The 18,692-nt window shown below is 33.1% G+C and overlaps 1 protein-coding gene across 2 annotated transcripts; it reads right to left on the bottom strand.

Moving 5' to 3' along the window:
• Positions 1-1,598: 1,598 nt before the first annotated feature.
• On the bottom strand, positions 1,599-17,987 carry LOC132741117 (dentin sialophosphoprotein-like). 2 transcript variants are annotated; one of them, XM_060729220.1, is made up of 11 exons: positions 17,803-17,987; positions 13,745-13,971; positions 12,574-12,757; positions 11,797-11,927; positions 10,200-10,331; positions 6,129-6,254; positions 5,357-5,494; positions 4,726-4,843; positions 3,493-3,954; positions 2,525-2,755; positions 1,599-2,029 (listed from the first exon to the last, which is right to left on the bottom strand). In XM_060729220.1, the coding sequence occupies exons 3-11, from the start codon at positions 12,613-12,615 to the stop codon at positions 1,793-1,795; spliced, it is 1,617 nt and encodes a 538-aa protein (XP_060585203.1). In that variant the 5' UTR covers positions 12,616-12,757; positions 13,745-13,971; positions 17,803-17,987; the 3' UTR covers positions 1,599-1,792. The 2 variants fall into 2 exon arrangements, with proteins under 2 accessions (XP_060585203.1, XP_060585196.1); XM_060729213.1 differs by lacking the exons at positions 13,745-13,971; positions 17,803-17,987 and having other exon boundaries at positions 12,574-13,054.
• Positions 17,988-18,692: the final 705 nt, after the last annotated feature.

Below are 18,692 nucleotides of genomic sequence, written 5' to 3' on the forward strand. Positions count from 1 at the left end.
TTCTTAAAGTATATTTCAATTTTTTCAAAGTAATATTTTTCTCACAATAATTCACCTCGGATTCCAAGATGTCAGCCTCCATATTAAGCATGAAATGCCTTCGACGTTTTTGTGGTTTGTGGTCCTATTGCAGGATAACATGCTTGCGTTACCAACAAAAAAGAGTAAAATCAAATGCTTTATTTTGTTAAACCAGTTGATAATAGGTCACGTCTTTCTTTTGTTGTAGAATAGGATGATTGTAAACTGCAGTATTAATCGGATAGTTTCAAGTTTGTATATTCAAAACAAGATTTAAATACATAAATACATACAATTCCAGTTAAGAATAAACGGGAAAAAAAGAAAGATCTATAAGCTGTGCTATATGAAAGTAAGCGAAGCTGATCCAGGAAGTCAGATATTTTACATATTTTGTTTCTAAGGTGTCATTTGGTATTTCATACCACTTCTGGTTTCAATTAGAACACCTCAACGATAAATAAATTTATTCTGTAGCCAAAAAGTTGTGATTATTGTGTTATTGGAATCCCCAACCAATTGTTATTGAGTTACATTTAAAATGATGGTGCACAGGTGCTCAACTAGACAACACATTAAAATTTTACTGATAGGTATAGCTACTAAGCTAGACATCTTTTTTTTTAATTGTTTATAATTTGATTTCCTTTTGAATATACACATATAGTCTATAGCCGGGCAAGCTTAAGCCATTGACTTCTCTGTACATGTAGGATAGAAAGTAACAGGGAAGTCCAGCATACAAATTCAAGGGAAATAGTGTCCTGCACATTCAGACAGTTTAAAGTTAGTATTTTCTGTAAGTTGCAAGTTGAACAACCACACTTTCCAACACTGTTCTCCAGCTGACATTTTGTTTGAATATGCACTGACATTTAAAGGCCTGGGCTTTGGCTTGCTTGGATATATATTTTACATATAAAAGGAATTCAATAGAACAAAATTTAAAGGAATATATAGATTAAATTTCTATACAGGTCTATCAGTAAAATTATCTTGTCATTTATGGTGGCTGCCTTTTTAATGTATTTTAAGGGTATCTTGCTGTACTGGGGACTGACTTTCCATAATTTGTACAAAGTTAAAAGACTTGCTACTGGATGTTATAATGGCTAACTGCAAACTTACTCGTATTTCATTTTTTATCTTAGTGTTGAGCCATTTGTTTGAAAGAAAAAACACTTCTTGAAAAAATGAAGAGCTAATAATGTTATAACTTTTTATTCAGAAAATGAAAGGTTTTCACATGAATGAATCAGATATTTTATCAAAGTTTGCATAAATTTATTATCCAGGCATATTAGAATGAAAATAATATATACATGTATCATGTTTAAAGATTGAATTGTTTCTAATTAATGTCTGATTAATGTCTCCTTATTAATTAGTGCTTCCTTTTGAAGATTTCTAAATTTTCCCATAGTAAATTTGATCCATTCCAAAAAAGAAATCAATCTATGAAAATATATGAAAAGACCAGAATTATACATTTCTTGAACCCATAGCAAAGCCTCACTTTTTTTAATTTATGTAATGTGTTTTTAGCACTTTTACATAGTATTTTACAAGTACAACAACAAAAAAAAGATCAAATAGTCATAGTACATGTTCATATTTAACCTGCATAATGTCAGTTAATATTTTCATAATTACTCTGTCATTAGAATTGCACTGTTTGTCTCAGTCTAACAGCACAGTGTTTGATTGGTTTAAAATGCACACATCTTGTTGCTGAGCCTCACAACCCTTGCAGAGATCTATTGATTATCATTCAGTTTTTCTTGTTCTCTCGTTTGTATTGTGCTTTCTGGTTATAAATGAAAGTTTTCAATGTCTTTATATCTAATGGGCTGTAAGGGAGGTAATCCTTGTCTGTAGTTGTCAGGAATGGGTTGCCAGTGCTGTCAAGAAAGATATGTCCCCTGTAGTCCAGACCTTGGAAGACTGACTGGAGAACAGTGTTCGGAGCTTCGTTGATCATTCCATGAAGAAAAATTCTTCTTTGTATCTGAGAAGGAAAAAAACCCCATTCAGTTTGTATTTATATTAAATGATCCACATTTTATACGTCAAAATATCCCAGATGTAAGAGACAAGAATTTAATTTTGATGAACGAAAAATTAAATACAAAAACATTGGCATTTATTTTACTGTAATGTAACAAGTCATCCATTGTTCAAATTCTGTCAACTTTCGGGACATATAATATTTTATATTGAATTGGAAAGGAACAAGTTCAGTATTTGTTAATTTTGGACAATTTGATAAAAGATCAATTGAAGAAATTTAAACAAAATGAGATTCACAGATTATTTTAATGAGGTATATCAAGTAGAACCACCCTTTTAAATGATATGATGCGGACAATGGTGAAATATGCCCTGTTTTCACAATCTCAGGATTCATACATCTATATTAAAATGAGGTAATGGTATGTCAACCTTTTTTGTTGATTTGTTTCAATACACTGAAATAAAGAAACAATTGAAAATACCAACTTACCATCATTCTAACTTTAGCCAATGACACAACACTGTAGTCAGCCGTGTGATTATGATGTTCTGTATATGTTCCGCCCTCACGATTTACTAGCCAGGTATGACAGTCACCATCGTTAGAGCTGACACAGAATGGTTGTTTGGAATTGAACACTAAACTTGCCCTACATGTTGTACCATCTGATGCTGATGCAGAGCAGTACCAGCGTGTAATGTTGTTATGTGAATCTTCCACCTGTATTGAATTAAACGTTCAAATTAAGTGGTATTAGATACCGTATTTACCACAGATATTTATATAAAAACTTAATCCTTAATAGAACTGTCTAATCTTTCGTTTTGATGTAAATGATATTATACTTGTCAATTATATAAATGTGTCTCACTTATTTTTACACGAATGAAGCTTGTTTAATGATAATGACTAGATAAAAAGTTTTGAAGAAAATAAAGATGAACCTACTATAAGAGTGACATGAATTTTGAAAAAATGAATGAAAATGAAAAATTGTTAATAAGTTAATTTATGGGTAAAAAATCAATTTATAGTTGTAAGAAATAATTATTGGTCTCTTGACTAAGTGAAATAAATCCACTTTTCTTTCCATGGTGGTCATATCCATATTCTAACCATTACACTGCCAAATGTGTAATATAGTCATGCTTTCAATAGTCAACGGTCAACTTTTATTTGAAGAGGTTTCAATATCAAATAGTGCAGACAGCAGTATATACCATAGTTTGGTTAATTTAATTTCATATGACATAATTGCAGGCTGACCAGACTCTATGTTTGTTGCATAGGATTGTCATTATTCTTGTCAATATTCACAGCCTAGCACACAAATATTCAAATTGATCTGCTCTAATTAGATTGTGTAGAAAAAGAGCCATTTAAAATAGTCAGTGCGACAAAAAGCTTAATTGAAAAAAACTTTCCTTTTGTAACAATTATGAGTAGCTGATTTGTACCTTCTTTTTGAAGATGAATCCATCAGATGATAAGAGGACCGATCCTACACGTTGTTTCTTCAACCTGGGAAGACAAGCTTCTATTTCATAGTAGACCTTATTCTCTGAGATATCTGTAACATCAACAATGGTTTCTGGCTCAGTCTCAATGGTTCCAGTGATGTCTGGCTCCCTGTTTGAAGTGTTGGTAGGGTGTGGAGACTGGTCGGTTCCTGGCATCTGGGCTATTGTGTCTGAATTAATGGTGGGTAGGTTCCTGGTACTTGTTTCTGGCATTTTTGATTGGTCTAGATTTGGAGAAGATGGGGATGAGGATGGGATGGTGTCCTCTGACTGGGTAGAAGAATGGTTATGGCTGGCTACACCTGTTGTGAAATTACCTCTCTTACTTTGGATGACAGAAGCTGGACATTGTTTGGACACTTCTGTACAACACCAAAATGTTCTTGCCTCTAGTTTAAACTGGAAAGAAAATTTAGACTAGAATTGAAGCATAGCCTAGCCTTATTTTAAAGATGCATGCCTACAGATGAGCCAAAACAAATCAAGAAAATCATCTTCGTGAAAAATGAACTAAGAATTTAAGAAATGTAAAAATATTCTTAATTAGTAATGATTTGCACATTATAGATATGCCATGATTGGATTGACTGATATTGCAGTATTTATCATCATATTTCTACTGTGCAGTAAGGGCAATTTCCTTTTATTTGGTGATTTACTTGGATTAAATGGTCCAATTTTTTGCAATGCATATATGACTTGTTCACTCGACAATATTTTTTTTTTTTATATATTCAAAATTTTGTATAAAAATTAGCATGGATCTGGCATGCAATTGTAACATTAAACACAAGTTTTATTGTACGTTCATTTCATAATTATCTCATAAAAGTCCAGCGTCTTTTGCTAATTTTGGATTCTTTGTCACACAAGCACTGCAAATATCATTCAAGTTGTGGGGTATATGTAGGTACCTGAACTGAGTCACTGACCACCTTTAGACAGCAGCTTTTTGTCATGCATGTTTCTTTTATTGTCAGAATAATCTATTCAATACTGTACATATAACATATGAAGTTATAAAAAACTTATAAATTTGAAATTGATGGTTTCTGTTAACATTAGTTTTTGACGTCTTAAAATGTCCTTCAATTTACCTTCAAAAGTTTTTGTCTTGGATTATTTTTTCTGATGAAGTCAGTTTTCCCATAATTTGTATTAAATATTTACCTTAATGTTGTAAGTGTAACCAAGACTGTCAGTGAGTAGATCTCTCTCCCCAGTTCTGGTTGCTATGGTAACTTGGTATGTTGTTGCTATGGTAACACTTTCTTCCTCACTGTCAGAGCTAAAATAAAAATACATTTTAATGTTAATGTTTCTGTTAAATAATTTAGTTAAATTCTTGACATACCTTATGCATTATTTTCCTTAAAATTTACTGTATACTTGATTAAATACTGTTATAGCATATATTTTGCCAAAGTTGAGCTATTATCTAGGATTGTTATAAGTGACTTTTTAACTGGTGTAAAGAGCCAAATTTATCTTGTTATTTTGTCCCAATAAAGTTATATTCCAGGGGATGGACTGAGTCAGTTCTCTTTGTAAGCAGTCATCATAATGATAGTCATCATAATGATATCATAACCAAGAAATGTTCGTAGCTACTGTAAATGCTGATAAATGATATTGATATAAGATTTTGTCGAATGATGACAATTATTTGTTCCATTTAGAAGAGTCATTAAAAAGGATTGAAAAACCAGCAATTAATTTAATCATGTCAATTAATATGTATAATATGTTGTAATTATGATATTACTGATTAATACGATTGATTTTCTAACAAATAACTCACCTGTCTAAAGCAGGGATAGTGGAAGCAGGAGATGCTGGCATGGATTCAATATCATCATCTAGAAGTTCAACCAGTGCACTAAGTCCACTTTGGTCGCTGGAATCACTAACGCTGTAGGAACTGTCATACCAGACACATCTGAAGAATAGAATATATCATAAGTTAAAGTCAGTAATACCTTTTACCACACTGTTTACTTCGGAAGTTACAGAAACACCAGTAAATGCTTTTTATGACTTCAAGACTAGTACTCTCCTGCACATCAGTTGAATGTTTCACTATTGCTCACTTGTCTGAACTAGCATGAGTGTATTCAGTGAGCTGCGAAGCCAGCATAGACTTGAAGTTATTTTGAAATTGTTTCTTTACTGTACTAAAACTTAAGAGAGACATTTGAAAAAGAAAAATGGTTTTAACGAACAGGAACAAATGGGCCCTTGCAATTTTATGATTTTTAGCTCTACTTTTCAGCAGAGTTATGCCCCTTTTTCTATGTTTGCTTTTATTTTACTATCCAGCACTGAGAAAAGTGGAGGGCATTGTGCCTGCTGAGTGAGTGGAGGCAGGTCTTTTATTCTTCCCAGTAATGCAAAGAAAAATTAGGAGATACCTCTCTCTCAGAAATTTGTGGAAAAATATTAAATTAAAATAGTCCTTTAAATTCAAGCATTTTAAAATTTCCCATTTAGTCAACTTGGGACACATATTCAATATTTCCATAAGAGCATAAGAGGTAATGATGGCAAAAAGCCTGATGTATGAAACAACTTACGGATTTGTCCTTGGAATTTCATCTTCAGAACTGCTGCTGCTGCTGGTATCTGAAGCACTGTCACTGTAGTTGGTTGCTATGTAACTAGTGGTTGCTATGTTACTGGTGGTGGCTATGTTACTGCTTCTGTTTTGTAAAAAACATTGTTCTAAAATGTACATTGTCTTGCTCACTTGCCATTCTTCTTTATTCCATTTTAGCACATCTGTTTTAAAGATATTTTGTCCATTCTTGGCATACTTGTACTCAAAGCACATTTGTATAACAAGAGACCTGATTAAGTGACCAATCAGTATTAAGTTATTTCCCATTTTCATATTAAAAGATTTTATCTTGAACATAAGTGTAATACACAACAGTCATAATATCATAATTTTTTAGAACAATTTTCAAAGAAAAAAAATGAAGTTATTATCATGACCTTTGTGTTAGTGTTGTTTAACCTTTTCCACTTTCACAGAAACTATAAAAGCTTTGTGACACTTAATTTTTGTATACATTGCTTGCAATGTATACAGAGTTATAAGCTATATCTCAGAAAAGATACAGGTTTAATGCATTACCGAACAACATCCACTCCCGGATAAAAACCGCTATAGAAACTAGTTCTTCATTATGCAGTAGCGTTACATTCCGACTACACATCAATTTAATAGTGTTTTGCAAAGTTGTTTAAATGCTTTGAAATTTCCAAATCGTTCATTTTCATGAAATAATAGACTCTACATTCCTTTAAAGAAAACAAAAAATAACAGTTCATTAATAAAATCGTAGTTTATACCTACGCGTTAAACTTCGCATATACGCATGCGCTTGCTAGCTTGAATGAATACAACGTAAATATAGTAAAGTCGTCAGCGCTTATGCTAAAACAATACAAAATAAGCTTTTTTTAAACCGCTAGTGTGTTGTGATTAAATGTCCGATTTTAAAATGTATTACACCAATAGAAAGCTTTGGATCTTAGCTTCATCACAATGTAAACTTCAATACATCTTTTGACTCCAAAGTATTTAAACTGTTAAACCTACCATATGTCAGACCATTTTACATGCGATTTATACAGTGAGATACGCAATGATAAGAATAGCCTGTCGTCTGCTAGTTCTAAAAGTGTATATCGGTGTATTATATAAATGGGACGAAACATCTCAGATAGATATTAAATCAAATAAAATTCCCGATTTACATTTATGCAATAAAATTGACCTAAAATGTTTTACAAAATAAGTATGGAGCACCGTCACAAAATTTACCAGCGTATACCGGAAAATGTTTTTTTAAAAAAAACAAAAAAACTGGCAATTATCGTGACTTCGAAAAATAAAAATTACGTAGGCTATTCTTTTGAATACCTTTTTTACACATGATTTTCCTTTCACTTTTGTATGCCTTAGATTTTTGAATAGAAATATGTTTCGAAATTCAGCGAAGATTGCCTGATTCAGTACGGGTAAAAATAAAGATTCGACCGTTCGACCCATTACAATTCGTCGAACTTTGGATATTGACGTATGGAGCTAAATATAGGCATATGTGGCAAGATTCGACGAGAAGAAATAATCATTTGAAACTGTAAATCAGTGTAAGCATTAAGAAATAAATACATTATGTTATTTTTATCTGCTTATATTAATTGCCGAAAAACACCAAAAAAATACCGAAAAACACTTAAAATACAAAGAAATATTAATTCAGCAATATAAACCATTTTTGATGGTTTATATTTGATGAAATTGGTTTTTGTCGGTTATTTGATGAAATGGGTTCAATAATATCAGTTTTAAATCGATGATATATACAATTGGTATAATTCCAACAAAATAAGTTTTATCTACTTTTTTCTACCCTTTAAATGATTAAAATTTACTTTCTTTTGCAACCAGTATAAATTAGAGAATGATTCTATTCTGTATTCTATGCGATATGAAAGTGTTTTTCGGCAAAGTTACAGTCTAGCGTCAAAAAAACATGGAAAAGCCGGAAAACACATTTTTACGGGCATTAAAATAGTCGTAGTTAAAACAAGAGCCGCTATTTTTTCCAACCTTTTAAATGAATAACTATTACTTTCTTTTGTTACCAATGTAAAATGTCAGTGATGTTTATATTTTTATAAATACAGCATGAAAGTGTTTTTCGGCTACGTATCGGTCTAGCGTAAAAAAAAATGGAAAAGCCCAAAATAAAAAAAAACAACACATTTTACTTGCGATGAAATGGGCATTTCAAAAATAGAACTATTAAATAAAATTTTAACCGTCTAAATGAATGATTATAACATTATAATTTATGTGTAAGAAATGTAAAATATCAGTAATATTTTTGTAATAAACATTGTATGAAATTGTTTATCGGCTATGATACTGCCTAGCGTCAAAAACATAGAAAAAATAAATAAACAAACAACACATTTTACTTGCAATAAAATACTAGATATATTTTTAAAAAAATGCTGCTAAATATATTTTCAATCGTTTAAATGAATAACTATGACATAGAATTTATTACCTTTGTAAAATGTCAATTATTTTTTGTAATAAGTACAGTATGAAAAAGTCAGTGGTGAAACTTATAGGTTGGCTAGCTCAGGGTGAGGTTAGCCTGGTTTCCAGTCTGTCGATGTTTTGTTATGTTTCTGTTTGGCAAAATCGACACTATCAAAACGACGAACGAATACGGAATATTAAGCGCAAATGTTATGAACAAAAAAATGTTATGAATAAGCAAAAGCTATCAATGCCTGAATCCCAGGCTAGGTGAGGTTTTAGATTGTTGAATGTCGGCCATCCATCTTATGTCAACTCTGGTCTGTCCACATTTAGCATCGTCGGATACCCACGGCCGAACCATTTACATTTATCAGTTAGGTATCAACCACGTGTATCCGATGCTGACATTACAGTTGTTAACAATCTGCTGGTCATTTAGTTTGTTAACACTCTACTGGTCACCCTTTGTCCCAAATGTCAAACAACATCGTAAGAATGTGTGTGACAGGTGTTGCTCGAGTTTGAACATGGATCACCTTGGTTGAAAATCAGTTCTAAAAAGAATGTCACAGTAGTCAAAAAATAGAAAAAAAATGTTTTAGCTCAATGGTTCATCTAAAGTTAAGTTGGTAACACAACCTGATTATGGAAAAACCCTTGTTAACTTGCTGTCCAATATAAATGGATTTCTTGGAAAGGTTGTTCATGAAGACTATATGTAACAATTATTGAATAATGAAAATATTACTGTACATTTCAATTGTTGTGATTATAGATTTCATTTTTATTAATTAACGATAAAGTAATGCATTTGAAAATTAATGTGTAGAGATTAATACAACACACCAGAATATATTTATTAATGCATCAAAGTACAGTACATAGATGTACTGTAATTTGGTAATTAAGTCTTGTAGGATGATTCAATTAATTGACTTTGTATAGAGTTCAAACCAGATCATGTATTTTATCAGATAGCATCACTGGAAACTCAATATGACTGTTTCAATATTCTATACTGCAGTCCATTTAACGGGTGTTTCAAAAAATGATTTCTTTATTGCTCATCTATCAGCTTGTCCTAGCAATACACAGATGGAACATTACATCTTCCTTGACTCATAAATAACTTTTGAAGAAAAAAGCCTTGGTGCATGTGAATCACTTGTTAGGGACATTGATCTTGGTCAGAAGATGATCCCTATTATTTTCTAGGTCAGTAGGTTAAAATCAACATGGCTTTGATGTCAAAAATGGATTATATTATCAAGCAATGTATACTTCAGTACTTTCAGTGCTTTGATTATTCATGTGCATTGTTGTAAAGTGATGCCATTTCAGAGGGGCAGATTGACATAAATCATTTTAAGCAAAGTTATGCCACTTTTTCAACCTAAAATGTGTTTGCCCTGGTTAACTTTGTTGTCAAGGTCCATTTTCATAGAAGCTAGATAAAATTATTTAAATGAAAAAAAAATTGCTCCAATTCACATTCCATTTAGACAATTAGGGACACATATTCATAATTTTCATTAGTGCTTTAGGTTATGATGAAAAAAATGGCTGTTGGCCAACTTACTGATTTGTCCTTGGAATTTCATCTTCAGAACTGCCGCTACTGCTGCTGGTATCTGAAACACTGTCACTGTAGTTGGTTGCTATGTAACTAGTGGTTGCTATGTCACTGTCGGTTGCTATGTTACTGCTACTGCTTTAAAAATAAAAAAGAAATTGTAAAAACATTGTTAAATGTACATCAAGGTTCATTTTCTCAGAAATTATAAAAACAATTTGTATTCATTTAAAATTAATATACATGTTCAATTGAAAATGAAAAAATGACTCCATTTCAGAAGGGCAAATAGTTCAATTTGCAAAGTTATTCCCGGCTTATTTTACTCAATTATTTTCTGCTCTGGTTAAATCTGTTAATGACTTCAGACTTACAATTTTAAAGTTGGAATGCATTTCTTAAAGGCAGGTTACCATTATGAACCCTATAATTTATTTTTTCTCCTTTATGCCTAATTTTTAGCTCGACTATTCGATAAGAATAAGTAGAGCTATTGTTGTCACCCGAGCGTCGGCGTCGGCGTTGGTGTCCGCGTCGGCGTAACCACTTATGTTAAAGTTTTTGTAATAGTTCAAATATTTTCAAAGTCCATTGACATATGGCTTTGAAACTTGGCACATTTGTTCACCATCATGATCCCTACCTGTAGACAGGAGGAGGTAACTGTATCAAGCATTTTGACAGAATTATGCCCCTTTTTCGACTTAGAATTTACGTTAAAGTTTTTGTAATAGTTCAAATATTTTCAAAGTCCATTGACATATGGCTTTGAAACTTGGCACACTTGTTCACCATCATGACCCCAACCTGTAGACAGGAGGAGGTAACTGTATCAAGCATTTTGACAGAATTATGCCCCTTTTTCGACTTAGAATTTACGTTAAAGTTTTTGTAATAGTTCAAATATTTTCAAAGTCCATTGACATATGGCTTTGAAACTTTGCACACTTGTTCACCATCATGACCCCAACCTGTAGACAGGAGGAGGTAACTGTATCAAACATTTTGACAGAATTATGCCCCTTTTTCAACTAAGAATTTACGTTAAAGTTTTTGTAATAGTTCAAATATTTTCAAAGTCCATTGACATATGGCTTTGAAACTTTGCACACTTGTTCACCATCATGACCCCAACCTGTAGACAGGAGGAGGTAACTGTATAAAGAATTTTGACAGAATTATGCCCCTTTTTCGACTTAGAATTTACGTTAAAGTTTTTGTAATAGTTCAAATATTTTCAAAGTCCATTGACATATGGCTTTGAAACTTTGCACACTTGTTCACCATCATGACCCCGACCTGTAAACAGGAGGAGGTATCTGTATCAAGCATTTTGACAGAATTATGCCCCTTTTTCGACTTAGAATTTACGTTAAAGTTTTTGTAATAGTTCAAATATTTTCAAAGTCCATTGACATATGGCTTTGAAACTTTGCACACTTGTTCACCATCATTACCCCAACCTGTAAACAGGAGGAGGTAATTGTATCAAGCATTTTTTTTACTATCAAGCACTAAGAATAGTCGAGCGTTGCTGTCCTACCGACAGCTCTTGTTTTAAGGTTCTACTTACAAAGAAATTTGATTTATTCAGAATGCTAACCTGTTGTGGATATGATCAGCAGTACTTTGACTTCCAGCACTAAGGAACTCTTTGATGGTTTCACAGACTCGAACTTTGAACCCACATCCTGCTCTAGCACACTTGTATAAGGCTACTGCATCACACAATTTCTGAAAAGACAATAATTATGCAAATAATACAGTAAAATGTTAATAAGTTCAATTTTGTGCGCTTGTTGAATTGCATTTTTTTTCTTACAAGTTGTATAGGTAAAATTAATACAATTCCAGGAAACAGTTTACAGTTGATTGTTATAATTGGTATGGTCAGCATTTTACTTCATAATAGTTTATATTGGTTGAATGGCTCTGATTTGGAACTAGTTTGCGAAGATGTCAAATAATATTCTTTTCATTACATTGTTTATATACATTGACATATTTTAGATATTTGGTGTTGAAAAATTTAACAGGCTTATAGCATTGGATGGCATTTTAGGTCAATTTGGTCAAGGTCGCTCAGATTTTCCTACATTTTCGTCAGGGTCATTGACATTTCTTCTTTGTAAGGCTGAATTTATTCTTAGCTTTGTAAAAGCAAATTACAGAAGCATTTGTCCTTGTTAATATTCTTGTTTGACAAAAGTCATATTATAACAGATCACTTGAATTATCTTTAAAGACTGAGTGTTGTGTATGAAATCCATTCAGGTTTTTCACTTAGGACAGCAGTTGACCTACTCATAACACTTACCAGTACTTATGTAAGTCTCTGACATATTTAGAAGATTATAGAAAACAAAGACCAAATGTTTACCTCAATCATAGTAAACTCATTCCCAAGGTTGTCTTCCACCATTTTGTCACCAGTTGTTGTATTGTATAATGTGTATAGGGTAGGTTGTCTGGATGTATCAGAGAATATTGGCTGTGCCTTGATGATAGTGGTACTAGTTATACTGTCTGGGATGGAGTGGAGTACAGCACTGGTCTGGGTCCTACTGTAGAGAAACATAAATTACACTTTCGGTTTCCATGTAATATGCATAAAAAACATTAAAAAATACAGAGTTATTCCTATTAGAATAAAAAGAATGTAGTATAGCATAATTTTGATAAACCTCATATCTCTGTTTAGTTGTTAATTAATTCAGATGATCTATAATTATATACATGCATTGTTTTTATTCCTTGGAGTAGAAAATAATAACATAAGTAGCAGTGCAATTGAATGATGATTCTTGAAATTGAAATGATAAGTACTGTATAAGTGGATATTTTTGTGTGTGGAAAGTTATACTGAATTTGAATTTCCAGACATTTTGCGTGAGGAAATATTAGCCAATCATGAAAGTAGAGTAGAATTAAATGACGTATAGCTTGATATTTAAGCTAGAAGATTATTTTAGCGCCATCATTTTTGTCAGTTTGCAAAATTCGCCAATATTTCTTCATTGCTAACTTAAACACTTATACAGTAGTAACATTTAACATTAAGCTTTGATTATTATTGTCAAGTGTACATTTTCTGTGTGCTCTTCAGTAACTCTTCAGTAACTTCCTTTTAAAGATCTAAAAAATTTACTCTAAAATTTTTTTTCGTATAATGTTCATCATTCAGACCCAAATTTATTAACAGATTGGGTTCCTCTAAGACTTGCGAGATTCAGCAAAACCCATGAAGTGACATTAACCCATTTTTTAAATATTTAATTTCATTAACAACTTTGTCAATTAAGGAACTTATGTCTTTAGATTTTGATTTACTGATATTGTATTATTTATTTGTCCTGCTTTTAGTTTTAGGTAATCAGTGTTTGAGGACACAATACTTAAGTGGTAAATTGTAGAATATGTATGGTGAAATGTTGGCTGACCTGACTTATTAGAAATGTTAATGTTTAAATGCTCTTTGAATAGGAAACAGTTTAAAGTTAATCACTTGCTTATTCATGTAATTAGAAATGATGCCAAATGTTAAAACTTACTGTTGTGTTTCTGGTTGAGGTCCCTCCCTCTCATTTTGCTGAATCTCGCAAGTCCAACTGAACTCATCTAAACTACTGCTGTCAGAATCGTATCCACTGTTATCATTATTGATGTGTGATGATGGTTGATATGGAGGCAGCTTGAGGGAAGATGTGTGGTCGGTTTCCTTGGAGACGATAGATTTGTCTGAGGTTGTCTTTTCTGGTGATAGTGGTTCATCCTTTACCTGTGATTTATATGTACATTGTAATACATTATAATTATGCCCCCATTTCGTAGAAAAGGGGGTATATTGCTTTGCACTTGTCGGTCCGTCGGTCCGTAGACCAAATGGTTTCCGAGTGATAACTAGAAAACCCTTAGGCCTAGGAACTTCAAACTTGGTATGGTGATTGGTCATGACCAGTAGATGACCCCTATTGATTTTGGGGTCAAGGGGTCAAAGGTCAAGGTCACATTGACCTTGTAAGCAAAAACGGTTTCAGATCAATAACTAAAGAACCTTAAGGCCTAGGAACTTCAAACTTGGTATGGTGATTGGTCATGATCAGTAGATGACCCCTATTGATTTTGGGGTCAAGGGGTCAAAGGTCAAGGTTGCATTGACCTTGTAAGCAAAAACGGTTTCTGATCAATAACTAAAGAACCTTAAGGCCTAGGAACTTCAAACTTGGTATGGTGATTGGTCATGACCAGTAGATGATCCCTATTGATTTTGGGGTCAAGGGGTCAAAGGTCAAGGTCACATTGACCTTGTCAGCAATAACGGTTTCCAATCAATAACAAAAGAAGTTTAAGGCCTAGGAACTTCAAACTTGGTATGGTGATTGGTCATGATCAGTAGATGACCCCTATTGATTTTGGGGTCAAGGGGTCAAAGGTCAAGGTCACATTGACCTCTTGGGTAAAAACCGTTTCTGATCAATAACAAAAGAACCCTTAGGCCTAGGAACTTCAAACTTGGTATGGTGATTGGTCATGATCAGTAGATGATCCCTATTGATTTTGGGGTCAAGGGGTCAAAGGTCAAGGTCACATTGACCTTGTAAGCAATTACGGTTTCCGATCAATAACTAAAGAAGTTTAAGGCCTAGGAACTTCAAACTTGGTATGGTGATTGGTCATGATCAGTAGATGACCCCTATTGATTTTGGGGTCAAGGGGTCAAAGGTCAAGGTCACATTGACCTTGTAGGTAAAAACGGTTTCCGATCAATAACTAAAGAACCTTTAGGCCTAGGAACTTCAAACTTGGTATGGTGATTGGTCATGACCAGCAGATGACCCCTATTGATTTTGGGGTTAAGGGGTCAAAGGTCAAGGTCACATTGACCTTGTAGGTAAAAACGATTTCCGATCAATAACGAAAGAACCCTTAGGCCTAGGAACTTCAAACTTGGTATGGTGATTGGTCATGACCAGCAGATGACCCCTATTGATTTTGGGGTTAAGGGGTCAAAGGTCAAGGTCACATTGACTGTGTAGGTAAAAACGGTTTCCGATCAATAACGAAAGAACCCTTAGGCCTAAGGACTTCAAACTTTGTATGGTGATTGGTCATGATCAGTAGATGACCCCTATTGATTTTGGAGTCAAGGGGTTAAAGGTCAAGGTCACATTGACCTTGTAAGCAATAACGGTTTCCGATCAATAACTAAAGAACCCTTAGGCCTAAGGACTTCAAACTTTGTATGATGATTGGTCATGATCAGTAGATGACCCCTATTGATTTTGGGGTCAAGGGGTCAAAGGTCAAGGTCACATTGACCTCTTGGGTAAAAACCGTTTCTGATCAATAACAAAAGAACCCTTAGGCCTAGGAACTTCAAACTTGGTATGGTGATTGGTCATGATCAGTAGATGACCCCTAATGATTTTGGGGTCAAGGGGTCAAAGGTCAAGGTCAAATTGACCTTGTAAGCAATTACGGTTTCCGATCAATAACTAAAGAAGTTTAAGGCCTAGGAACTTCAAACTTGGTATGGTGATTGGTCATGATCAGTAGATGACCCCTATTGATTTTGGGGTCAAGGGGTCAAAGGTCAAGGTCACATTGACCTTGTAGGTAAAAACGGTTTCCGATCAATAACTAAAGAACCTTTAGGCCTAGGAACTTCAAACTTGGTATGGTGATTGGTCATGACCAGCAGATGACCCCTATTGATTTTGGGGTTAAGGGGTCAAAGGTCAAGGTCACATTGACCTTGTAGGTAAAAACGATTTCCGATCAATAACGAAAGAACCCTTAGGCCTAGGAACTTCAAACTTGGTATAATGATTGGTCATGACCAGTAGATGACCCCTATTGATATTGGGGTTAATGGGTCAAATGGCAAGGTCACATTAACCTTGTAGTTAAAATGCTTTCAAATCAATTACTTAAGAACCCTTTGGCCTAGGAACTTCAAACATGGTATGGTGATTGGTCATGACCAGCAGATGACCTATTGATTTTGGGGTCATGGGGTCAAAGGTCAAGGTCACATTGACCTTGTATGTTAAAACGGTTTCCGATCAATTAACTAAAAACACTTAGGCCTAGGAACTTCAAACTTTGTATGATGATTGGTCGTGACCAGCAGATGACCCCTATTGAGTTTTGGGTCAAGGAGTCAAAGGTTAAGGTCATGACCAGTAGATACTTGATAACCCTTATTTATTGTTTGATCACTGGGTCAGAAGTCATGCATAATAACCTTATCACATGACTAATTGGCTGCTGATAGGGGGCATACATGTTTTACAAACATATCTTGTTCTGAGTCAATTGGTAAGAATTATATGGCTTTCAGGAGCAGATAACTCAAAATCAAGCACAACAATATCTTATTTAAAGCAGCACGCCTCCAGATTTACGCTAATTTTCATGAAAATTTTGAAAATGTATTTCGAATGTATAATATTGTGAAATAACGAAAAGGAAGCAATTTGCTCATTATCAATGGCAATTATAGCCCACGTAAATTACCAAAAAGTTGTCAAAATAGCCCTTACTGCGTTTTTAACGCAGTAGAAATATAGTTGTAAATATTTAAAATCAGTCATTAACCCCACAGAACATGTAAAATATTACTTGAATCTTGAATCACTACTTTTCCTAAAATCGTAGTACATATTACTCAAGTTTGATTTTATTGAAACATTTTGCCTCATCTGGAGGCATGCAGCTTTAATTTCAAGTTGTTTTTGTTATTTCACTTTTAGCTATTATGCAAAGTTTCAAACAGTCTTTTTCTAAAGGATATTTTGCTAGTCTTCATTGTGTAGACCTGCTGAATTTTCTTCAAAAAAAGAAACATGACTTAATATAAATTTCTATCATTTTGCATTATGCAATCTACACGTAAATGAAAAAAAGTGACTTTCACTTTGAATTTCAGCAAATTTTGTACCATGAATAAGGGGAAGAAAATGTAACGCTTAAAAAATGTAGAAAATGTAAATAAATAAAAAACAGTAATGGTCTATGCAGTTTCAAGCTTACAACAAGTAGGACATGTATAAATTACAAAATCACATATTATCCTATTGCTTTAACGCTCAGTATAATTACTTTATAGACAAAATTAAATTTTAATCATGGGCACTAACTGTATACGAATAGACTTGCTCCAGAATTAAGAATATTTTGCGGTACAAGCAAACTTGTACAATTACAGACTTGAAAATAAGCGTAACAGACTGACTAATAAATTGTGACCGGTAGTGTACCATGAAAAATTTGTTTGTACCCTGGCATAATACCTTCGAGAAACCCACTTTTGCTGAGTTCCGGATAACATCTATTGACAGGTTATGTCTATAAATTAGATTGAAAAAAGAAATTACAAGATTTTGTAAATTGAATAATAAATGAGCCGCGTCACAACAAAACCAACATAATGGGTTTGCGACCAGCATGGATCCAGACCAGCCTGCCCATCCGCACAGTCTGATCAGGATCCATGCTGTTCGCTATCACTTTCTCTACTTGTTATAGGGTTTGTAACAGCATGTTGGTTTTGTCGTGACGTGGCTCAAATGGTGTTGACAATTTCTGTGAATATATTTAAACTTACTCGTTGTTGGTGTTGACTACAGTAGTGACAGGTCCAGGGAGTAGGTTTCAAACCAAGGACTGTAGCCAGGTAGAACTCTACATAGAAGTTCTCAGAAACACCTAAAAAATATATTTTATATTATCATCTAAATTAAAAGCTTTTCAAACAAACATTATGTTAAGTCATACAATGAAATAATGAGTGAGAAAAAATTTTATGCTAAAACCAAGTAATAAAATTTCTGTTTGTTCTGTTTAAAAACATTAAAATATGTAGTGTATAGTCCTTATACTTATGGTTTTATGGTTTTACTTATAGTTGATTCCCGAAAGAGTTGTAAGAATATTCCTGTTATTTATCAGACATGAAAAATATGCTTAAGATCCTTTATGTTCAGTTGTAATTGAGGTTGTATACCATACTTAAGTGAAATTATATATATGTATATAATTATGCTTATAAAACAATTTTCAGACATGAAAGAATATGTTAAATATCTATTGCAAATATTTGTACATATATGTAATCATTAGAATATATACATTCATTTTTTATTGAAAAAATTGAATTTATAGAAAATATTTTTTTTTATTACCTCCCTTTATTTATATAAACTGTTAAATTCGGTAATATCTTTATAATGCTTTTTGGACCTTACAAAATTGATAAATCTTAATTTGAGCATCATATTTATGATATAAAACCATAAAAAAATTTTGTGCTACAGGATCTTTGAATAGAAAATGTACAGGAACAAAATTTATATTGCAATTCTAAGAAGGGCTTTATAAATGTATATCAGAACTTAAGTAAATAGTTTCTGTCTGATTGTCAAAGCATAAGAAAACTTACACGAAAAATTTTCTTTTTCTTTGTGAATGTGTATATTAAATATTCAGACAGAAATT

This window comes from Ruditapes philippinarum, unplaced genomic scaffold (assembly GCF_026571515.1).
Source record: "Ruditapes philippinarum isolate M1 unplaced genomic scaffold, ASM2657151v2 ctg12028_1_1_1_1, whole genome shotgun sequence".
Taxonomy (NCBI): Eukaryota; Metazoa; Mollusca; class Bivalvia; order Venerida; family Veneridae; genus Ruditapes; species Ruditapes philippinarum.